The 25,559-nt window shown below is 38.7% G+C and overlaps 1 protein-coding gene across 1 annotated transcript; it reads right to left on the reverse strand.

Annotated features, from left to right (window-relative positions):
- Positions 1-18,943: 18,943 nt before the first annotated feature.
- Positions 18,944-21,660, reverse strand: LOC103946275 (uncharacterized oxidoreductase At1g06690, chloroplastic-like). The gene is made up of 9 exons (XM_048574807.1): positions 21,559-21,660; positions 21,441-21,481; positions 21,157-21,321; positions 21,041-21,063; positions 20,843-20,914; positions 20,555-20,722; positions 19,672-19,751; positions 19,528-19,590; positions 18,944-19,129 (listed from the first exon to the last, which is right to left on the reverse strand). The coding sequence occupies exons 1-9, from the start codon at positions 21,658-21,660 to the stop codon at positions 18,944-18,946; spliced, it is 900 nt and encodes a 299-aa protein (XP_048430764.1).
- Between the last annotated feature and the right edge of the window lie 3,899 nt (positions 21,661-25,559).

The following is a 25,559-nucleotide window of genomic DNA, read 5'->3' on the forward strand; positions in this document are numbered from 1 at the left end:
GAAGATGGTCCTAATAAGACTTGCATGCGTGTATTGTACTGTGCAATGAAAGTGGAACAGCACCACACCTTTTGAGCGCACCCACTTGAGTTGAGTTGGCGTAGACTACAGATGTTCAGCCCTACCAAGTTAGAAGCCGGATAAGAGCATCTTCAATGAGAGTCTCTATTTAAAGACTCCTATCATCATCTTTAAGCACTTATTTAATTAAAGGAAGTTTTTGTGTCTCTAAAAGGAATACTGTCTCTAATGGGAGGGTCCTTATAGTAGAATTCCTAACTTTGAGGTTTTTACAATTTTATGTGATAATTTGATTAGGTGCACATTTTTTGTTTATGTTAATGTTACATTCTCGTAATATATTTTTTATGAACATTTTAACAAAAAAAAAAAAATCAAATTCTGCCGCTAATTTTGTTTTTCTTCACAAAAACATTACTAGAATGAGTGAATTGAGTACGAGTGAACTGTGTATAGATGATGAAGTTGTGATAAGTTTTGGTTAGATAATTTGGTATTTATAGGAATAGTACCTCCAACAGGTAAGTCTTTATTGTAGAATCCCTAAATTTGAAGTTTTTATGATTTTATGCAATAATTTGATTGAGTGCAATTTTTTGTTTGTGTTAACTTTTTTTATAATTAATTTCACATTACATTGTCATAAAATATTTTTGTGATCATTTCGACCAAAAAAATTTTAAATTTTGATACCAAAATTTTTCTTAAAAAAACCATGACTAGAATGAATATTGAGCGTTCATTTCAAAGCCAAAATAAGAGCAGCAGCAACGCCCATGTTTTATTGTTCCTGAACCGTTGATCCTCAACTGTAGAAAAGTCTTCTAACTCGTTTGGATGTCCTTTTAAAATGACTGAAAGCGCTTTTAGTCATAATGTTTTTAAAACCAATCTTTAGTAAAGATGTAAATAAATCCTGGAACACTGAAAGTGCTTCATGGAAGAAGCACATAATTGGTGTTTCTTACAGAAAACACTTTAAGTGTTTTTGGAACCCAACAACATTTTCTCTAAAAGCACTTTTAGTCATTTTAAAAGGCTAAAAGCACATCAAAACTAGCCATTTAAAAGCTATAATGAATTCTAATCAGACACTCAACAACTTTATTTTACAACTGTTTTTTTTCATAATACAACAAAAATAGTGTTTTTTTTTTTTTTTTTTTAAATCATAGTAATACCAAACTAGCTCGAAGGCTGCATCGCCCCGCGAGACACATGAATTCTTTTTTACCTCCAACCTTATCAACTGGTTTTAATTTTCCAATATTTATTTTAACTTGGTGTAAGCACGGCATAGGTATAAGTAGCGTAGCGAATCCCGAGACTGTCACGTAAATGAGTGAGGAATTTACGAGAGAGATCAGATTCTCTTTAGAGATGGTGGATGGACTCTCTCTCTTAAGATTCTGGAGTATTAATTGGTTGCACATGCAGGCGAGGGAATGGGCATCAAGATAACCCAGAGCAATAGCTATAGGTCAACGTCAATGTAATCAATGTAATGTTGTATCAATCAAGACCATGCATGTTTTTGGAGGAGGAGCAGCAGTACCACTACCACACAGGCTTTTTACGCGTTCTAATAGCACTTCCTGGCTCTGTGAGTGAGGGTGGCCTATTACGTTACTTTAGTTGGGGTGTGAAGTGGGGATGGACAACGGTTATGATAGAGGAATAACTGCGGTTATTATTTATAATTATTTATGTTTATATCCGTATAATCGTCTATCTATTGGGTAATTGCCTAAACAGTTATACTCATATTTATAACCTTTTATAAATTGTTAATCATTTCCATAATTACGTACCCATTTAATCATAACCGTTTACATGTTTACCCGTTTCTTAATCATGAGTCAGTATTTTACTATATATTTTACCTTAATATTCATAATAATTTATTGATTATTTTGATAAGATTTTGATACTTTGAGTTATATTTCTAATGTAGGACATTCAACTTCCTCTTGATCATAAAGTAATCAAACGGACGAATTTTGGAGCGATTCTAATTTAAGGATGTTCGTCCGTCTTTCAAGATGATTTTATCAAAGTTTTAGAGTTTTCTACCAAGCCGTTTGGCCGTAGCAATGAAATAAAGGCCTAGCGCGCAACTTTTCTAGTTTAACGTTTTTGGACATCTTGGGTATTTTGGTGCCCAAGATGGCATATTTTGAGGAAAATTATTTCTGAGGATTTGTAGGGAACGTCTTCAGCTTTTAAAAGGAACATTTTGGGACCAAATTGGAGTTGATTTGGTTGGTCAAAAGTTTGATTTTTTTTAGAAGTCCGAATTTTAGTTCAAATAGGAAACCTTTTATTTTCTGTTTTATTATTTTATTATGTTTCCTAGTTTTATTCTAAGACCTTTTAGGGTTTTATTTCGTAGTAGTATAAATAAAGATATTTAGCCATTTGGGTTTGAGAAGGAAAGGGGAGGAGAACACGCGCACTACTTTAGAGAGCTTTTGAAGCTTATTTTCAAGTTGTTTTCTTTCCATGTTCTTAATAATATTATGTTTTATAATTGTTCGTAACTAATTTCTTTTGCTAGGGCGAAGCCTTGAGCCTTAGCAAGAATATGTAGTTTCTTTTCAATTTACTTATAATATTATGCATGCATGTTTTGAATTATTAATCACCGTTTTGAATTATCTAAGTGTCTTACTGATTCGCGACCATTAGGATATTTAGAAAAGTAATTTAATGCAATTTTGGTCGAAAGGTTCCTTGAAATTGGCGCTGGCTTGTTGTAGTTAATAATTGTAATTTCACTTAGGATGAACACCACGTCTTAAGGGTTGCATAGTTTTTCAAAGGGTTTTCATAAAACTTAATGAGTCTTTCATGTTCATATTTGATTCGAATGTCCGAACGGGTTGCATGTTAATATACGTTCTATGTTGGAGGTTCCAAGCAGTGTTCTAAAAATCGGCCTAGGCTGCCGCCTAGGCGCTCGGCAGTGGAGTCCCGATTCGATTTGGGCTAAATCATTCAGGTAAGACGAGAAGGATTTAGGCGGCCGCCTAGGCGCTCAGCGGTGGAGTCCCGATTCGATTTGGGCTAAATCATTCAGGTAAGATGGGAATGATTTAGGCGGTGCTAGGCGGCAATCTAGGTATTGGTTGATGCAACTGATTCTCTCTGCAAATCTGCCCTCGCATCCGCACGATCCACCACCCACAACCCAAATCTTCAAACCTACGCTCTTGCACCCAACATTAATCGATGAACCCAAGTAGATTGAGAATATACAAGGATGAACAATACACATAATCCATCCGTTGGGTTTTACTGCAGAAAGAAAAGGGGATCTGGGTTTTACTATAGAAAGAGAAGGGGATCTGTTGAAGAGAGAGAGAGAGAGAGAGAGAGAGAGAAAGAGAGAGAAAGAGAGAGAGGAAGCGAGGATGTGTGTTGTCTGAGAAATAGAGATGGTGGAGGAGTAGCTAAGAGTGAAGGCGAGGATGTGTGTTGTTTGAGAAAAAAGGCTAAGAGAAATGAAACATTTATAATATTCTAGAGAGAGTGGCCTAGGGATTCTTAACACAATCATAAATGAGAGAAATGGGAGAGATATGGCAAGATAGAGAGTCGTTCAGCTCTGGGCTCGAGGGAATAAAGAAAAGAGAGGGCATTTTTAGGGTTGAGACATGGGGAGCTGCATCCTGCTACAATCCATCCCATTGGTTTTTGTATGCCATTGGACCTGAGTTTGGGGTTGGGTTCAACCCAAAAGGTTTTTCCAGGTGTGTCCATGATGAATTCCAAAATAAGCCCAGGCGTGTCTATCTCCACTTTGTGTTTTTTTTTTTTTTTTTTAATTATTTGTTTTCTTTTTCATCTATATTTTGTTTTGTTCATATTTTATAATATATAGTGTAAATTTATGTAATCCGCCTAGGCGCTAGGCGCTAGTCCGTTGCCCAATTAGCGCCTAATGTCTTTTAGAACCTTGGTTTGAAGTAGGACATACGTTAGGAAAACCTATCCTTCAAAATATGCATGGGTAATTCATAAGTAATTGAAAGAACTACGTATGATTGTTAAGATGACAGCGGAACCCTAGTGCTTTTACAAATATTGTCTCTTTAAATTGATTTTCTTTAAATTATTTTCTAGTTGATTTCTTAATTTGTTTTTTTTTATTAAATTCGTTTTTATTATCTTAAGTCACAAAATCAACATTTTCTAAATCTTTGTTCAAATAATTAATTAAGATTTGATTTTACATAAATTATTTAGTCAATCCCTGTGAAAAACGACCTTACTTGAGTTGCTATACTACGACAACCTTGTATTCTTAAAAGTATTTTTATTCCTACTTTTGCAGGTGATAAAAATCCTATCACTTAACCCGTTTATCCCTTTTGTTTTTTTTTTACCCAATTACCCATTTTTTCACCCGTTTACATTTTTTTTAACAATTTGAAAATTAAAAAGAAAAATTTGTCAAAAATTTATTTTTCTAACAATTAAACACTGTTATAGGTATATTTAGCATGCATTTTTGTATTTTAATCTATTAAGCCCGCATACCATTGCAATAATCGTAAAACTTTTGAAACTCAAGGTAGTCATTATCTTGAATACTAGATGATTCAAAACTCCAAAATATTCCAAAACTAGACTTTCGAACACTCTAATGCCTTCGATTTTTTTTTTAATTTTACATATATTAAAATAAACGGATAAATGGATACCCGTTATAATCTCGGGTAATATCCATGACACCCATTTAAATTTCACGGGTAAACAGTTATATTCAAAACCGTTTATTTATCTTAACTGTTACCCATAACAGTAACCGTGAATTTTAACGGGTAACTACGGTTACCCATACCCATGGGGATTTTGCCCATCCCTACTGTGAAGTGGTGTTTGAATAGAGGTGTTTGAAAATTTGGATAGCTAGATTTAGGGAAAATTGTAGCAAAAGTTTTTGATTTATACTACGAGTTTAATTTTCATTCCTGAACTTTATTAATAGTTTCTCTCGTCCTTGAATTATGTCATTTGTTGCACTAGTAGTCATTTTCGTTAACTTCGCCAATTTTTCAATTACATTAAGAGATGAAATAAGAATTTCATCCAAAAATAAGAGAAAGACTTGGATTGAGGGGGAACTCCTCCTTAAAATACACTGTGACTTGTTCACATAACTTCGTGCTTATAATCGGAACTCCTTAAGGATTGACTAAACGATCTTAGTTTTAATTGATTTTTTGTAGAGATGATCTTTACATAGTGATTTATAATATGAACATTTCCGATCACAAACACGAAATTTTGTGAATAGGTCACATAGTATTTAAATAAATTAGATTTTTTTCCTTTTATATGATAAGACCACTAAACTCTTACATTTGATGGAAAAGAAGGCAAATTTGAGAAAATTGGCATTTGTGAGAATACTTGCAAGCCTTCTTCTACTCCTTGCAAACCCCATACACAAATAATGAGAAATGAAGGTACACCCCTCACTGATCCAACTTTGTTTAGAAGCTTAGTGGGTGCATTGAAATATCCCACCTTTAAGCTTAACATTGCATTTGTTGTCAACCATGCATGTCAATTCATGTCAAACCTACTGATATTCATTTTAGTTTGGTCTAGAGAATTCTGAGATATTTACAAGGGACTGTTGATTGTGGTGTTACCTATTTATCTACTGATAATATGGATATGGTTGCTTTTAGTGATGCGAATTGGGCATCCTGATATCAATACCAGAAGATCAACAACAGGCTATGTGGTGTTTTTGGGTCAAAATCCAGTGTCTTGGCAATCTAAAAAGCTAGGAAGTGTATCAAGAAGTTCAACAAAGGCTGAGTATAAAGCTCTATCCAATGTACCTGCAAATGTTGTTTAGATTCGATTGATTCTTAAAGATTTGAAAGTATTTTTGCCTTCTCCTCCACTACTGCATTGTGATAATGTTTCTACTATTGCTCTGTGTTGTAATCCAATTTTCATACAAAGATCAAATATTTATAAAGGATTTTCATTTTGTGCGGGAGAGAGTTCAAAAAGGGGATTTACAAGTGGAGAATATTTCTTCTGCAGATCAGGTGCTGATATTCTTACAAAAGGCCTTCATGGACCTGTGTTTCTGTATCTTTGTACGAATCTCAAACTAGGTTCCCCAGTTGTGACTGAGGGGGATATTAAGTATTAGATAGTTGGCATCATCTTGTATTAATGAGTGTCATGATCTTGTGTAGTTGGTTGTTAGAGAGTTAGCTTAGTCAGTAATCTACTACGTTTACTATAAATAGTAGATGCACCGTGTTGTAACTAACTCATTCAGTCATTCAATACAAGCAATACAGTGATATTTCCACTTCTTTCTCAATGTTTACTGTCGGTATATTTCTTCATTTTCTGCTTATGCAACTCTGTTTTGATCAAACACCAAAGCAAAGTCAAATTGCAGAATGGGACTCGATACCGGTTGTGACAAATCTGATTGGTAGGATTCGGCACGGGTATGGTGGTGTCAGATCAGAGGGATGCAGATACGAGTGGGTGCGGTTTCGAAAGAGTACTCCAAGCAGATGGTCGTGCGGGTGAGGGTACGTGCAGATGTTGATGCGGGGCCGGGTGAGGGTTTTGAAAAAGGTGAGTCCTGGGATCTGGTGCATTTCACGAGTTGCAGATACGTGTGTGAGTTTGTAGTGAACGGTGGGTGGAGCTCATAATCACAAAGACTAAAGAGGGAAGGAGGAGTTGAAGAGAGAGTGAACGGAGAAGACGACAGGAAGAGGGGGAATGAAGAATGCTTTGCCACGTCAGACAAGTATAATTCCTTTTTCAATAATGTTATTCTTACCATATTTTTGTACCACAATTGTATACCACCTTAAGTGGTATTTGATGACATACCCCGACCGAAGTTAGGGCATGCTGGCCGTCACGTGAGAGTGACGTAACCATGTGCACAGTGCGGAAGCTAAGAATAATAAAAGTACGAATAAATAAAAATCAAGCTATACACTAAGTAGATAACATACAAGTGCAAGCGTAAGTGTGAAAAACAATATTTAGAGCACGGAAGACCTAGTGCAGTCCGAGGAACAAACGCTAAAATAAACACGCCCATAGGTGGTCCTACACTGGTGATAATCTGTCAGATATGCCGTGAATCCCTCGAGAGCCACCAATAGAGCTATCCAAACTAGAACCTAGAGGGGCGCAAAACAGAAAGTGTGAGTGAGCAAAAACAAAGATTTTCAAAATCATTTCAATATCAAAAGTACTAACCCCTCGCTATAAAAACCTGTATAGTTTCCCAGAAAATAGAATATGCACATATATATAACTCATGCTCAGAAATATGCCATGTCGAATGCCTCTAAATAAAATGCAAGTACTCAGGTAATGCCAAATCAATGCCATATAATCTGTCAGCTGGAGTCACCTAACGTGACCTGTACGGTTGAATCTAGAGCTCAAATCACCAACTCACTAACTCTACCTGCACACGAGTCAGAACCACCTAAAGTGGTCTGTACGATAGGACTGGGTGTAAATAAATACGCTCAAGTGCTACGATCACGTGAAGATTGAAAGAATAATTGCGGGTCACCTACGAGTCGGAACCACCTAAAGTGGTCTGTATGAGAGGACTGTGCACCTAACTTGGATCCAAGATGAGCGTGTGGTGTGGGAGGTGAACATCACATGAAGGACTGTGCCCTACTCTGGGTGGGAGCACTAACACCGGGGGTGCAGGTTATGAGCTCTCTATGCATCTCAATTCACTACTAAACATAAACATAAACCACAACTTACCTGGCACTTACCTATGCATCTGCAGCACCAAACATATATATATATATATATATATATATATATATATGCAACTACCGCAACTACTAATGCATAATTAATTAGGCAAACACAAAGCATGGAATATAAAGCATATAAACGCTTCATTTCACTTTCTAGGAAAAACATAAGTATATAGGTATATACGGAAAACCAAAAGCCCACCCACTGGTATGTAGAAGGGTCGTAACCCCGTTGCCTAGAGTGACTGTGCTCGTCCTCGGGATAGGTCTCACTTATATGCTAAACAACTATAAAAACGTTAATTTAAAGCACATAACCCAAATTAGGTAATAACTTCTCATACAATGCTCAAACAGGGTGTATGAATACACCAACGTGATCTACTCAACCTCACGAACATCTCCATATTTTTAAAATATTTTTTCGACTCCTCATGTGCCCCCACGTGCCGGCCAAGGCATGGCCACATGCGCAGGCACATGCCTGGCACACTGACGGCGCCAGTTAACGCCGTCAGGAATATTCCATTAACTTTGACAGATTCCGTTAAAGTTAACCTAATGCCGTTAGGAATATTCCGTCCAAACTGACGGAATATTCCGTCATCTTCTCCGACCAACCTCCTGCGTCGTCGCTGTTGCCCGAAAATCGGGAAAAATTCTAAACTTAATATCTCACTCGCTTTTCACCCAAATTCCACGAAATTGGTACCAAAATGAAGCTTACAACTAGAGGAACAAATCCTTACCATTTTCAAGCCCTAAAACCAACGGAATCTCACCGGAAAAACTCCACCAACTCTGGCCATACCTACAACTCACGATCTCGATGTCCAAAACCTTCAAACGAACCACCCCGAGACTCCTAAGGACCTCACCAAGCTTCCTACAAGCCTAAAATTCCCAAAAACACATGAATTTACGTGTGCATGAACAGTACCCCAAATTGAGCATCTCGGGTTCGACGTGAAAACGAAGGTTCCCTTACCTGAAATAGGTATGGTTGAACTCCTAAGAACCTCACGAGCACGAATGTATGGTTTTCTTCCTCGATCTACCACGTTTTCGAACACTTTGGTTTTTGTCCGTACAAACTGATGAAGAAGAGAGAGGGAGAGAAAGAGAGACAGAGATATGGAATAGAGAGGGTCAACATGAGAGGGTGATGAGAATGATGATGGATGTATGGCTGAGATGCAGCCAACCAAGTACTCAAAGCAACCACACAAACAACCATTATCCATTAAGGGCAAAACTGTCATTTCACCCTTACGGTATGAAAAATCCAGGGTGGGCTGTTACAACCTACCCACCTTAAAAAAATTTCGTCTCGAAATTCATAACAACCACTAGCGATCAAAGAACAAACGAGGATACAAATCTCTCATCCGATCTTCAGTTTCCCAAGTAGCCTCCTCCATTGAATGATTCCTCCACAAAACTTTCACCAAATTCACTGTCTTGTTCCTCATAACCTTTTCCTTCCAATCCAGAATCGTCACTGGTTCCTCATCATAAGTCAAATCCGGATTAATTTCCAAGGGTTGAGGAAGTATCACATGAAACGGATCCGTAACATAATGTCGAAGCATAGACACGTGGAAAACATTATGCACTTTTGCCAGCTCAGAAGGCAACTCAAGCTTGTAAGCTACCTCACCAACTCGCTCAGTGATCATGTACGGTCCGATATACCTGGGACTCAGTTTACCTTTCTTTCCAAACCGTACAACACCTTTCCACGGTGAAAGCTTCAGAAACACCCAATTGCCAACCTTAAACACTCTGTCAGTAGTATGCCGATCCGCCTAGCTCTTTTGTTGATCCTAGGCCGCCTTCAGGTTAGACTTGATTACCTGAACATTTTGAGTAGTCTCCTCAACAATCTCCGGGCCCACCAAAACTCTTTCTCCGACCTCTGACCAACACAAGGGTGTACGACAAGATCTACCATACAATGCCTCGAATGGTGCCATGCTGATACTCGAATGAAAGTTGTTGTTGTAGACAAATTCCATTAAATCCAACCGCTTGTGCCAAGCATCACCAAACTATAATACCGAAGATCTCAGCATATCCTCCAACGTCTGAATGGTTCTCTCCGACTGTCCGTCTGTCTGAGGATGATATGCCGTACTATAAAGTAACTTCGTACCCAAAGCTTCCTGAAAAGCCACCCAAAATTTAGAAGTAAATCTTGGGTCACGATCCGAGACAATACTCACAGGAACACCATGGTACTTCACGATCTTTGAGATGAACAACTCAACTAATTGGCCTAATTCCTTACTGGAATGAAATGTGTTGACTTAGTAAGCCGATCAACAATCACCCAAATGCCATCAAAACCATTATGTGTATGCGGAAGCTTGTACACAAAATCTATAGTAATGTTTTCCCATTTCCACTCTGGAACGGGAAGCGGCTGCAACAACCCAAACGGCTTCTTTCTTTCAGCTTTAACTTGCTGGCAAATAGCACACCTACTCACATACTCAGCTATCTCCCTCTTCATACCCGGCCAATAATAAAATGGTCGAATGGTATGATACATTTTAGTAGCTCCTGGATGCATAGCATAAGCTGAGATATGTGCTTCATCGAGAATTGCTTTCTTTAAATCCAAATTATTAGGCACAAACATCCTACCCTCCTGCATAAGCATGCCATCCGATTAACGAACTCTGAGGTTTTTCCTCTTCCCTTGATTCCTTGCTTGGATTATTTCTTGAGTTTCTTCATTAGCTACCTGGGCTTCAAGCACACAAACAACTAAAATTGGCCTAACTTGAAAATTAGCAAGTAAAGCCACCTCTCGATCTTCTGCCTTTAACCTCACTCCAGTGGATCTTAAGTCTGCTAGAAGAGGAACACGGCTAGCGAACAACGCATTGATACGACCCTGAGACTTCTTGCTAAGTGCATCAGCTACCATATTTGCACGACCAGGGTGATAATCAATCGTGCAATCATAATCACTAAACAGTTCCAACCACCTCCGCTGATGAAGATTAAGATCCTTCTGCGTGAAAAGATACTGAAGACTCTTATGATAAGTAAAGATCTTGCATTTTTCTCCATAAAGATAATGTCTCCACAGCTTCAATGCAAAGATGATGACCGCTAGCTCTAAAACATGCGTAGGGTAATTCAACTCATGAGGTTTCAATTGTCGTGAAACATAAGCAATTACCCCACCATGCTGCATCAACACACATCCCAGACCATTCAAGGAAGCATCACTATAAACCTCGAAATCACCACTATCGTCCGGGAGTGCCAAAACAGGTGCATGAGTGAGACAATACTTCAACTGCTGGAAACTCTACTCACAATTATCATCCCACTCAAATTTAACATCTTTCCTCGTTAGCCTCGTCAGTGGTAAAGCAATCATAGAAAAATCCTTCACAAACCGTCGATAATACCCTGCCAAACCAAGGAAACTCCTCACCTTAGTGACGGTTCGTGGTTGCTCCCACTTCTCCACAGCCGCCACCTTTTAAGGATCCACCAAGATACCTTGAGCTGAAATAACGTGCCCCAAAAATGCTACTTGATCTAACCAGAACTAACACTTGCTAAACTTAGCATACAATTGGTGTTCCCTCAACCTTTTCAACACCAAAGTAAGATGTCGAACATGCTCTGATTTAGACTTAGAGTACACTAGAATATCATCAATGAAGACAATAACAAATCTATCCAAATATGGCTGGAATACTCGGTTCATCAAATCCATAAAAGCAGCTGGAGCATTCGTCAATCCAAATGGCATAACCAGAAACTCGTAATGACCATAACGAGTCCTGAAAGCTGTCTTAGGGACATCCTCCCTACTAATCTTCAGCTGATAATATCCAGACCTCAAGTCAATCTTAGAGAATACACAAGCACCTCAAAGCTGATCAAACAAATCATCAATACGTGACAATGGATAACGGTTTTTAATCGTTACCCGATTCAATTGCCGGTAATCAATACATAGCCTCAAAGTTCCGTCTTTCTTCCTCACAAACAACACTGGAGCTCCCCAAGGTGAAGTACTAGGTTGAATAAAACCCTTATCCACTAATTCCTACAACTGAACTTTCAATTCCCTCAACTCAGCAGGAGCCATACGGTAAATAGTCAAAGATATAGGATTAGTACCTGGAACCAAAATAATGGTGAACTCCACGTCTCTGTCTGGTGGCAAACCAGGTAATTCCTCAGGGAAAACATCAGGAAAATGCCTGATTACCCTTACATCCTCCACACTACTAGGAGCAGCATCGTTCAACACCACATGAGCTAAGTATCCCTGGCAACCTTTCGATAATAACCTTTTCGCTCGCATAGCAGAAATAACCCCATGTCTCACCCCACTCTGCTCACCTCCAAAAGTAACCACATGTAATCCAGGACGATGGAAGGTAACTATTTTCCCGTAATAATCAATATTGGCACGATTGAAATGCAACCAATCTGTGCCCAAAATCACATCAAAGTTAACAATATCCAACGGGATAAGATCAGTTGGCATAATAACATTCTCCACCATCACTGGACATCTTGGGTATACATGATCAATAATACATCTCTCCCCTCTAGGCATAGCAAACTCTAAATCATACCCTAGAGGTGTAAGGTGAGGTTGCGTCACTTGAGCAAAGGTATGAGAAATCACAGAATGTGTAACACCACAGTCAATTAATACTCTAGCAAAATAACCAAGGATATTTAACATACCCATGATCAAGTCTGGATTATTTTGAGCATCCTGCAGAGAGATATTATGAATACGCCACTGGGTTTGCTGCCGTCCACCACGACCTCTACTCGTTTGGCCACCACGACTCTGTGCACTACGCCCCTGACTAGGCTGACCAGACTGCCTCGAAGATCCCGCACTACTCGCAGCAACCTCCCCCTGTTGAGGATGTCCTCCCTGGTACCACTAAGACCTACCTGCTGGAACTGGAGGATACGACATATAACCACCAGAATACTGAGGATAACCACTCTGAGAATATGGATCCTAGGGATATGGATACTGTCCTAGGGCATAAGGAACAACATCGCCTTGATAGTAATAGACACCACAACGACTCGTCTGCCCGTAACTACCAGGACTAGGAACCTGCTGGATCGGTGCAGGTGGTGGCAAGAAAGTCTGCTGGGGCCTCTGCTGACTCTGGGGATAATTTGCAGCCCGATGTCCCATCTGCCCACAAGTGAAGCAACCATCGCTGCCTCTCCTGCACTCTCCAAAATGTCGATTATTACATCTGCGGCAAATCGGAGCTCTTCCTTTACCAGTATCACCCTGCCTTTGGCCTCTAGCACCCCCAGCAAATCTACCACCACAACGTTGACCAGTGACACTAAAACCATCGCTAGAAGAACTAGAACTGGTTCTACCCCGCTTGAAGCTCTGGGTCTTACGAGGTCCGAGCAATGCCTGACCCTTGCCCTTGTCATCTTTCCTCTGGTTACCATCTTTTTATTCCTCCTCACTCTCGCTGGGCATGTTCTCGAATTCCTCAATCCTCAACATAATCTCATAGAACTCCTAGTATGTGTCACAAGGGGTAGTGGTCGCCATAGAACGCCACTTCTTCTTAGTACCCAAACTGAAACGACAAAGTATCTCTGCCGGATTGCCAGCAACATCCGGATGATAACGGGACAAATCAGTAAACCTCCGGTAATACTCGTTTGCCTTCAACTTCCCCTGCCTCAACTCCGTGAATTCCTGCTTTTTGCGGTCTATATACTCAGGAGGCACAAACCTTCTCCTGAACAGCTCTCTGAATACCTCCCAATCAGTCTTCTCCTTTGGGGACAAACGACAGACCTCCTGCTCCCAGCAGGATGCCGAATCCTTACCCAAAAACCAAGATGTCATCTCAACCTACTTCTCAACAGGGAGATTCCCCTGATTATGCAGAACACGAAAGGTCTTCTCAATATGTTCTAGCCACCGCTCCGCTCCCTCAAAACCCTCATGGCCCTTGAACTTATCCAGCTTCAGATTGTACATAGTCTTCAGAAGAGTCCTCTGGGGAGGGTGGAGCGCCGACTGAATAGTGGTGGCGATAGCTTCCCCCAGTTGAGCTAAATCGGGGAAACTTGGCTCAGCAGAGTGACGTGGTTCTTTACGAGGCGGCATAGTTCTGACAGAAGACACCAAAACAATTAGAATACACACAAAAGTACAGGACTGCCAAACCTATGCTCTGATACCAAACTGACACACCTCGACTGAAGTCAGGGCATGCTGGCCATCACGTGAGAGTGACGTAACCATGTGCATAGTGCGGAAGCTAAGAATAATAAAAGTACGAATAAATAAAAACCAAGCTATACACTAAGTAGATAACATACAAGTGCAAGCGTAAGTGTGAAAAACAATATTCAAAGCATGGAAGACCTAGTACAGTCCGTGGAACAAACGCTAAAATAAACACACCCAGAGGTGGTCCTACATTGGTGATAATCTGTCAGATATGTCGTGAATCCCTCGAGAGCCACCAACAGAGCTATCCAAACTAGAACCTGGAAGGGTGCAAAACAGAAAGTGTGAGTGAGCAAAAACAAAGCTTTTCAAAATCATTTCAATATCAAAAGTACTAACCCCTCACCGTAAAAACTTGTATAGTTTCCTAGAAAATAGAATATGCACATGTATATAACTCATGCTCAGAAATATGCCATGTCGAGTGCCTCTAAATAAAATGCAAGTACTCAGGTAATACCAAATCAGTGCCATATAATCTGTCAGCTGGAGTCACCTAACGTAACTTGTACGGCTGAATCTAGAGCTCAAATCACCAACTCACTAACTCTACTTGCACACGAGTCGGAACCACCTAAAGTGGTCTGTACGACAGGACTGGGTGTAAATAAATACGCTCAAGTGCTACGATCACGTGAAGATTGGGCGAATAATCGCGGGTCACCTACGAGTCGGAACCACCTAAAGTGGTCTGTATGACAGGACTGTGCACCTAACTTGGATCCAAGATGAGCGTGTGGTGCGGGAGGTGAACATCATGTGAAGGACTGTGCCCTACTTTGGGCGGGAGCACTAACACCGGGGGTGCAGGTTATGAGCTCTCTATGCATCTCAATTCACTACTAAACATAAACATAAACCACAACTTACCTGGCACTTACCTGTGCGTTCGTAGCACCAAACATATATATATATATATATATATATATATATATATATATATATATACACACACACACGCAACTACTAATGCATAATTAATTAGGCAAACGCAAAGCATGGAATATAAAGCATATAAACGCTTCATTTCACTTTCTGGCAAAAACACAAGTATATAGGTATATACAGAAAACCAAAAGTCCACTCACTGATATGCAGAAGGGTTGTAACCCCCTTGCCTCGAGTGACTGCGCTCGTCCTCAGGATAGGTCTCACCTATATGCGAAACAACTATAAAAACGTTAATTTAAAGCACATAACACAAACTAGGTAATAACTTCTCATACAATGCTCAAATGAGGTGTATAAATACACCAACGTGATCTACTCAACCTCACGAACATCTCCATATTTTTAAAATAATTTTCCGATGCCTCATGCGCCCCCACGCGCCGGCCAAGGCACGGCCACACGCGCCGCCCACGCGCAGGCACATGCCTGGCACATTGACGGCGTCAGTTAACGCCGTCAGGAATATTCCGTTAACTTTGACAGATTCCGTTAAAGTTAACCTAACGTTAGGAATAGTCCATCCAAACTGACGGAATATTCCGTCATCTTCTCCGGCCAACCTCTGGCGCCGTCGCTATTGCCGGAAAACCGGGAAAAATTCTAAACTTAATATCTCACTCGTTTTTAACTCAAATTCCACGAAATTGGTACCAAAATGAAGCTTACAGCTAGATGAACAAATCCTTACCACTTTTAAGCACTAAAACCAATGGAATCTCGCCGGAAAAACTCCACCAACTCCGGCCAAACCTGCAACTCACGATCCCGACGTCCAAAACCTTCAAACGAACCACCCCGAGACACCTAAGGACCTCACCAAGCTTCCTACAAGCCTGAAATTCCCAAAAACACATGAATTTACGTGTGCATGAATAGTACCCCGAATTGAGCATCTCGGGTTCGATGTGAAAACGAAGGTTCCCTTACCTAAAATAGGTATGGTTGAACTCCTAAGAACCTCACGAGCACGGATGTATGGTTTTCTTCCTCGATCTACCACGTTTTCGAACACTTTGGTTCTTGTCCGTACAAACTGATGAATAAGAGAGAGGGAGAGAGAGAGAGATAGGGATACGGGATAAAGAGGGTTAACAGGAGAGGGTGATGAGAATGATGATGGATGTGTGGCTGAGATGCAGCCAACCAAGTACTCAAAGCAACCACACAAACAACCATTATCCATTAGGGGCAAAACCGTCATTTCACCCCTACGGTATGAAAAATCTGGGATGGGCTGTCACATCTGATGTGGACAGACACATCATCTAAATTAATTAGCATTTAATTTCAAAATATTAATCAATAATTAATAAAAAGATTGTCAATTAAATGATGATTGTGGTATACGAGGAGTCTCCTTCTTCTATATAAGATTATTTAAGCGTTTTAATTAATAAAAAATTGAAATTAAATGATGTAGCTTGTCCAATTCATCTGCCACCTAAGATGGTAAAAAAATATGATATAAAATTGTGGTAAGAATATCATTACTCTTCCTTTTTACCTCCAACCCCATCAGCCGGTTTTAGTTTCCCAATATTTTTTTTTTAAAATTTGGTGTAAGCATGGAGAAATTTTTAGTTGTAACGGGAATACAGATGGTACACTATGTATTTTTATATAAGTGGTGGAAAATTTTAATTTTTAAGTTATTAACTTTTTAACACATATAACCTACTATTTCTATAAAGACGCGTGATGTACTAGCTCGTGTGATGATCACATTGAAAAATCTCTCGTAAGCATGGAATAGGTATAAGTAGCATAGCGAACCCGAGACTTTCACATAAATGAGTGATGGAATCTGAGAGAGATATCAGATTTTCTTTAGAGATGGTGGATGGGATATTTGTCCATCCTCTCTCTCTGTCAAGATTCTGGAATATTAATTGGTTGCACATGCAGGCGAGGGTATAGGCATCATGGTAGCCCTAGAGCAATAGCAATAGGTCGACGTCAATGTAATGTTGCATCAATGAAGGCCATGCATGTTTTTGGAGGAGCAGCAGAGCAGTACCACTACCACACTGGCTTTTTACGCGTTCTAATAGTACTTTCTTGCTCTGTGAGACAGTCCTATTACGTTACTTCAGTCGGGGTGTGAAGTGGCAACTGAATAACGGTATTTGAAAATATAGATAACTAGATTTGGGCTAAATTGTAGAGAGTTCCTGATTTACATCACGAGTTTAATTTTTGTCCATAACTCTATTAATAGTTTCTCGCATCCTTGAATTATGTCATTTGTTGCATTAATAGTCTTTTTCATTAACTTTATCAATATTTTCGTTAAGTTGAAAGATAAAATAGGAATTTCATCAAAAATAAGAAAATAAATTTTTTAAAGCGAAAGACTTGGATCCAAGGATTGAGGAAGAACTCCTCCTTAAAATTCCTTAAAATAGATCGTGACTTATTCACGAAACTTCGTGCTTATGATAAAAATTACTTAAGAATTGACTAAATGATCTTAGTTTTAATTGATTTATTTACAAAGATGATCTTTACATAGTGATTTATATTATGATTGTTTCCGATCACAAACATGAAATTCTGTGAATAGGCCACGAAGTGTTTTGAGGAGGGACTTAACCTGAAGGAGCCAAGCGCTTCTCATATTTTTTAGTAAATTAAATTTTTTATGTATGAAAAGACCACTATACTCTTAAATTTGACAGAAAAGAAGGCAATTTGACGGAAGGACCATTAAAGCAATATAGAGTTAAGGTGGAGGACGAGAGAAACTAAATAGTTTAGGGACAAAAACTAAATATTGGGTAAAGTTCAGAGAACCTTGCTACCACGCACCCTTAGATTTAAATTTGCTTTTTGAAACTCTTCACTTTCAAGATTTAAATTTAAAATCTCTCATTTATAAATAAAAAAAAAATACCACTAAAATACAAAAATTTAGATACTGTTCAACCCTTGGTAGAATGAGCGCAGCCGTCTAAGAAAATTGACGTTTGTGGTAGTCCATGCGGCATAGACACTTTTAATACCTTGCACCGCAGCTTATTGTCTATGAGTGACCCTATTTACAGCCAGTATTCATCTCTGGACACACTTATTTTTTCGAACAAATTATTATTAACTTTTTCTCCTGTTCCAAAATTACAAAATAGACCTTAACGTAGGGGAGTGAAGTAGGAGGTAGGGGTGAACATACAGATTTTTGGACTCGTGAATTTAGACCCTATTACTGGGCTGGATGTAAAGCAATAAAGTTCTTATCTTTAGTTTTCAAAATTGTCTGAGTTGGAACCGATTTGTATAAAAACAAGTTCAAAATCAAGTTCATATTTCTTATGTGCGGGTAACCTGACTCGTATCGTTGAAGGGTTGGCTTAGCACTTGTCATTTGATTAGTGGTCCACAACGAAGCCCATGATTCATAATTCCATATTTATTTAAAAGTTTAACCATGATTGTTATGCATTGACGACTTTGATAGATCAGATGTAATTCTTTCATAATGAAAACATATAGTGCGTTTTTTGCACGAGACTGTTTCAGACTGGACTAGCTTCAGGGACTAAGCTGGATTGGCTTAGACTAGATTAAGCTGGACTAGCTTAGTAAAGCGTTTGGTGTAGTGTTAGACTAAAAAGCAGGATAATGAAAATAGTACTGTCACCAGTTTGATGTTAGTTCCCCGACTGGATCGTTTCCATATGAAGAAATGCTTATTAACTTGTTCTAAGACCGCAGTGACAGTGTGTGACTGCGCTTGCTAGTTATAGTGTGGCTATAGATTTGAAATATGTCAAATTTGCTACATCAATGGTCAGCCTGCAATCTCTCTAAAATTAGATATGTCAAATTTGCATTAGATGTGAAGTGTGTACATATTTTTGTATAGAAGAATTTACAGCCTTGATGCTCGTGTAAGAAATTAAAATTTTTCAACAGGGAAACCAGTAACAGGTTTTATCTCTGTAGCCAAAACGCGCAATTCGGCTACTTCTTCACTGTTGAGCCGCCATCCAAGTGCACCTGCAAATTTTGCAGCCTGTTCTTCGTTTTTGGATCCCGGGATTGGCACAACGTTGTCCTGGGCTATCAACCAGTTTAGGACTACCTGTTAACAGTAACCTAACTCGCATTAAAACCCAGCAAAGAGAACAACCTATATATTTACACATTTTAATACCCCAACAATTATTTCTGCATTTCAGAATTCTTGCTTGATATATCAATATGTAGTTTAATGATCTTAAACGGAAAACATGAAACTACCAAGAGTTGGACTACATGTATAAAAGATGGTGAAACAAAGAGTTTCTTTCAGCATGAGCTGGAAGTTGCAACGGTATCTATGAAGCGTTTCATACTCGTAAAGGGTCCAAAATGGATTAACTACTAAAATATTGTACTTTTGGGGATATTTTCAGCCATGCTTCCACATAAATGAAAACTTTAGGGCTTCTAATATGGAAAAGATAAAAGCTAGTTAAGGTTAAAAGAGCATCAACAAACCTGTGTGTTTGTTTTAATGTACGTTTCTCCTATTTCCTTGATCCAGTTCAGCAGAGATTGGAGCTGCAGATAACAACAATATTTTAGCAAAACAATTTGGAATTTAATGTTTAGCAGGCTTTCAAAGTACTGACTATGATTTACCTTTGAAAGAAATTCAGTATAAATCTGTCTTCGAGGGCCAGTTGGGGGATTTTCAGGTGTGTACTTTCCTGTAAGAGCACCTGCATATGCATAAATAGTAGAATGTCAATCTTCTTAATCTCCTTCACCCTGGATCAGACAGGCAAAGTTGACTACTCTGGTAACCAATCTAGTAAAATTAAAGGCCGTAACCGTTCTAAGCAGGGTTGTGCAAAGATTCAAGTAATAACATAAGATCCAAACATACATCTTTTATCAAGAATCCTTTTTTTTAATGTTTTAGAATAACTACATCCCCTTTGTTTTGTTAAAAACTAAATATTTTACCCGAAAACCAGATGTTTGGAATTTTTTGTAAGGTATTACAGCCATTCGCCAATTATCCAGCGACAGTTTGAATTCACATTAAAGCTTTACCATGCAAGATCACCATTCGCCAACTACCAAGCGGTAGTTGAATTCAACAAAAGAAAAATACAAGCAAGACGCTGAAAAGATAAAGCACATGAATGCACAAGATGTACAGAATTTTATTTTCTTCACTGTTTCATTTAGGCATTTAGTTGGAAGGTTATAGCCTGAAAGGTGAGTCTTTATGTGCACAACTAAAGTCCATAACTATCATGAAACATAAAATAAACAAGATCATCAAGTTGAAGTTAAGAACTTCTTGACAAGGATTGCTCGAAAATTCGAAATTTCACATTAAAAGGCTGACTGAGAAAAGTGAGCAAGCATGCTTTCTCCCAAGTCCTAATGGCAATGTTTAAGATCGCATGGAGAGGTTTTAAATACTGTAAAATAAGAAGACATTATATCTTTTAAGCTAACATATCGAGTGATGATGAGAATATGGTAAGAAAACACGAGGTTCCAACTTCACCTTGAGCAATAGGCGAATAGGCAATCAAAGTGATCCCTAGTTCATCACAGGTAGACTTCACTCCATTCTCCTTTGGTGCCCTGTATATGAGGCTGTAATTCACTTGATTTGATGCTAGTGGGATACCTCTCTTTTGAAGTTTTGCGTGTGCCTCACGCAATCGCTTTTCTGAAATAACAAACTTTATCGTCATGTTCTGTTTAGGAGCATCTATGATTGAATTTTTTTTTCCATGATTTGAACTACTAATTTTAACCAACAACAAACAGATAAAAGATCGAATTATACCGCTGTAGTTGGAAACACCAACAGCCTTCACAAGGCCCTGCTCAACAGCATCTCCAAGACCATCAAGATACCCTGAAAATTGACTTCCCAAATACACCTCTTCAGAAACAAAATGTAAATAATGTGACCTCCTAATTATATTAGATGGACAAATTTATTCAATGAAAAAATGGTGTTACATATGAAGTTATGAACAACCTTCATTTCCCCATATTCCAGGCCTGAAAAATAACACAGACACTTGATAAGATTTTGCAGTTACCTTAGCAGAAACAATTATTTATACAAAAAGCAAAGGCTCATAAGGGACATACCAATGGAGTTGATACAGTTCCACAGAAGAAAGATCCAGGCGATTGAGGGAGTCCTTGAGGGCAGCTATGACACTTTGACTGCCCAGCCTCCAAGGCAAAGCTGCGAATGTGGTTGTGACAACAACCTCTACGCCTGGATCCTTCTGTTTCCTTTCCTTGATAAATCTATGCGAAATTCAGAGTAGTCTACTAATGTCCTCAAAATACAGAAACCGACGACAATTAGCTGTACTCTGTTGATTTGAAACAAGAATGATGCAGCACAAAAAATTCCTACAATGTACCTTCCTAGTAGAGTTTCAGAATTTACAGCACCAAAAGAAGCCTGCAAGAGTAGATAACGATGAATTTGTTTTTACTGCAACAAATTTTATGGAAAGAACTATAAGACACTTTTCTCACCCTGGAGCCGTACACCTCAGCAGTATCAAAGAAGGTTATTCCACCATCAACACTGACATCGAAAGCAGCTTTAGCCACTTTCATTTTCCTGTCTGCAGCCATTACCAAACATAATGCCATCACAATCACAATTGAGTAATTTAGCATAAAGATGAATAATACAAATGCAACTCACTTCTCATGTTCAATCTGAAGCTAGTGATGGGGTCACATTGTTATTGAGGAGTAAAAGAAGTAGTTTGTGATGGTTGGGTGAAGAATTGAAGATTGAAGAGCTGGGACCGATGACTTTGGAGTGAAGAGGGACATGGTCCTCGGAGTGTACATGCTCGTCTTCATTTTTTAGGTTCCATGAAATATGGACGGCTGGAATTGCATGAGCCATCAGTATCAAGTGACGAGACTTTAACTAAGTTCACACTGCCCGACCAAAAGAAGACTACTTGGGGAATACATGCTCTGGGAGAACACTGCAGGATTCAGTAACAGGATGACTGTTTGATCCACAAGCAAGCTATAAACAACGATTAGATTCAGTTGCGATGCTACTGCAACATCCCTTTACAACAACAATTACAAATCAAAGAAATATGAAAATGGCATAAAATGTGAAAACCCCAAATTCTAATTTCAATTTGACCCTAAAAATCAAAACCCTAATTTGTTCAAGTGCAGAGGTTTATTATTGAAAATTTCTTAAACCCAAAACACCTAAATCAAATAAAGCCCAATAATATCACGATCTGCAAAACAAATCGAAGAAATAATGTCGGATTTGAAGTTTACTAGAGAAGAGGAGCAGATGAGGGCGAGCAGGATGCAGCTGAGATAAGGATGAGGAGGACGACGATGAGGGAGCAGGGTGCCGATGACACTCTCTCATAGGATGAGCTAGGTTCTCTCTTGCAGGAGCGCATGAGGTCTTATGAGTCGAGGGGTTTTTGGGATGCCTCGCTAAGAACTCCTAGCAAGGGGTTTAATCCTAGTGAGTACGTTCTAATCCCATTAAACCTAATCCTTGTGCATACCAAACATCAGACTACACTAGCAATTAGTGTAGTCTAGTCCAGTTCCACTAAGAAGGTCAAACAAACACCCTCAAAGAGATTCTTTTATATTGTTGTCTTGTTCTACAACATATATGATTGAAAATAGATCTGTTTGACTCATAAGAAAAGGGATGTATCAAACAGATCCAAATGACCCAGTTCCACTAACAAAACTATTCTTGAAAAATAGAGGAAACATCAATTTGATGTTCTACAGAATTTAAGCTAAATATTTTTCTGTGTTTTTGGTCATTGAGTTTATTTTCAAAAAAAAAAACAAAGAAAAAAAAATCTATTAAATGCATTTTCACCCATTTTTTGTGTCTACAAAACGAAAAACTGTTTTGCAAAAGCAAAACAAAATTTTTAATAGCAAAACAAGAGGGGATATTTGGAAATATAACCAAAATTTGAACCATGAGTAGAATTTTAACTAACCATTATACAAAATTTGATGTGAAAATACTGCAATACCCTTTCTTAACTCAAATAATTACAAACTAAATCTTCTCCATCCATTGTGCAGTCAAGTTTTGGACATGATATGCGATTCCTAATCTTCTTCCGATTCTTGCCTTCTTGTGTTTCCAGGTTCCTTTTTCTTTTCTCTTCTCTTCACTTCACTTCACTCTCTTCTGTAAAAATCTCTCAAAAACAACCATTATATTTTATCTCTGAAAATTGGAAAAAATACAATAAAAAAATGGAAGGAGAAGAAGGAGAAGAGCTCAGCATACAGAGCTGGCCTTCAGTCTCCAACCTTACAAACATCAGCTTCACCAGGTCCCCCACTCTACCCACCTTCTTCTTCCTTGTTTCATCTGTTCTATTCTTATTACGGTGTTTAATTTTCATCGTTGCCGTCGATACACGCTGTGAATGTGGTTAGGGTTTATTTGAATTATTATTCAACTAGGGTTATTCTTACCATTATACCAATTATGATATAATTAACCTGTTTAGGTTTAACCACTCCCCTTTCTACTCAAAAGGTTTGGAGAAGATACAGTTTTATAAATTATTTTAGTTAAAAAGGATATTGTAGTATTTTTACGTCAGATTTTGGTTAGCATTGTAAAAAAATTAGAATGAAACTCAACGTTTTTCATCTGCTGAAAGTTACCGTCAAATTTTAGTTCTATGAACTGCCTACTAGGTAAATTTTACGTGACCCGACCCAAGAAGGTGTGAATTGTGAGTGAATATTTAAATTCATGTTTGTACAACTATTTGTGTGAGGGCAGGTGCATTTTTAATGGGAATGGAAAATTGTTAGAGGACATGGTTTTGGCTGCCCAAGAAGGTGTTCTTATCAATATCGATAGGGAATTCGACTTGGAAAACATTGTTTCCGCTGCGAGAATTGCAGGCAAGATATTATTGGTAGCTGCTCAATAATTAATCAAAATACCATTGGTAGCTGCTTCATAATTAATATTGAACTATAATCATTTGATGGACGGTCAGAGCTATAATCATTTGACGTCTTCTATGACTAGGAGATCAAATGACGATCTTCGCAGTTATTCTGTTCTGGAGGTTTCCCTTAAGGATTTTTGGTGCTTGATTGCTGACCTAGAGTTACCCGTTTCAGGGATCTGGTCTGGTTGTTCATGACGCAGGCGCTTACTGCATGAGTATGGCTTTAACTTACAATCTTAAAATGCATCCTCCAGAATATTGGGTATGGAATTGCTACAAAAAACAATCTTTACGCCTCAACATGAATATCAATGCTCGTTTCCAGAAACTTATTTCTAAGAGTTTTTACAATGTTTTCACGTTCAAGAAGATGGGTCTGTGGCCAAGGTCCGGCATGCAAAGACATTTGAAGACCACATGCGACTCTTTGAGAGTCTTTGATTGCGAGAGATTGGTAGTCCCTTAATTTATGGTTGTTTTTTGTAACACTGGAAATTGTGTATTTACTCCTTTCTAAACTGCATAATCAAATTCATGGCATTTCCAGTTGCAGAGCTATTTGCGTTATGGAGATTATTTGCGGTTCATGTCAAGAGTTTGATGGTATAGTCTCTATATGTTTCTAATGATGTGGGCATTGCAGGTTTCTCTATCTCTGCTTGTGTAGCCCTTCTACTAAACCCGTATGTGGGTCGACCGGCCGGCATATGTTTGTTTCTTGTTGGTGAGTTTACGTTTAGACTATTGGGTAGGACGAATTGTTGTATTCAAGTTTAAGATGGGTTGATCGAAAGAGAGGAACTTGTCTGGGATTTTTGGGTACCAAAAACAGGGATCCCTTCTCGAATTCACTGCAAAATAATAAATAAGCATGCATGGATCTTGTCATATCCCAACCTGAAATCTTTCAGCATCTTCTTCGAACTAGAATGATTTACAAGCAACGACATTTGGTTTCGGAAACATACGTTTAACCATTCCCATCATCATATCGTAGTTTTGATTGGTCATATTACACTCTACATCTTGACAACCAGGGTACAATTCTCACTGAGCTTCCATCAACAATTTATCGTACTTATCAGAGTGTGTGGATGGCTCTTCATCCATATTGATCGAAGCATTACGGAAAATATCATTCAATATGTCCATCACTTGGTCGTCATCAACACGGCCATATGAAGAGAGTTCATGCCTAAGTGTCTCACTCCCGGAATATGTTGCCGATGTAATGGTGAATCTCCATGATAAGTCGAATTGGATTTCAGTGCAATGGGGTTGAACTTCGATTTCGTGGTGCTAAATTTGACTAAGCACTTCTCCTCTCTTATTTACAAAGCCACTCTCCACTTCAGCTCCGCTGTAAACAAGCCGTACTTCGAGAAGTACGGTGAGAAACAGGTTTATTCAGGTCATCGAATATCTTTTTCGAGAAAGATATGTGGATTAAAGTCGGGGACTTTGGGCTTTCCAGGCTCTTGGATTCCCAGAAATGATTAAACCCCACGATTGCACTACTCCTGACCCGCC

The sequence above is a fragment of a genome, unplaced genomic scaffold (genome assembly GCF_019419815.1).
Source record: "Pyrus x bretschneideri cultivar Hongxiangsu unplaced genomic scaffold, Pyrus_bretschneideri_v1 Contig75, whole genome shotgun sequence".
Classification (NCBI taxonomy): Eukaryota; Viridiplantae; Streptophyta; class Magnoliopsida; order Rosales; family Rosaceae; genus Pyrus; species Pyrus x bretschneideri.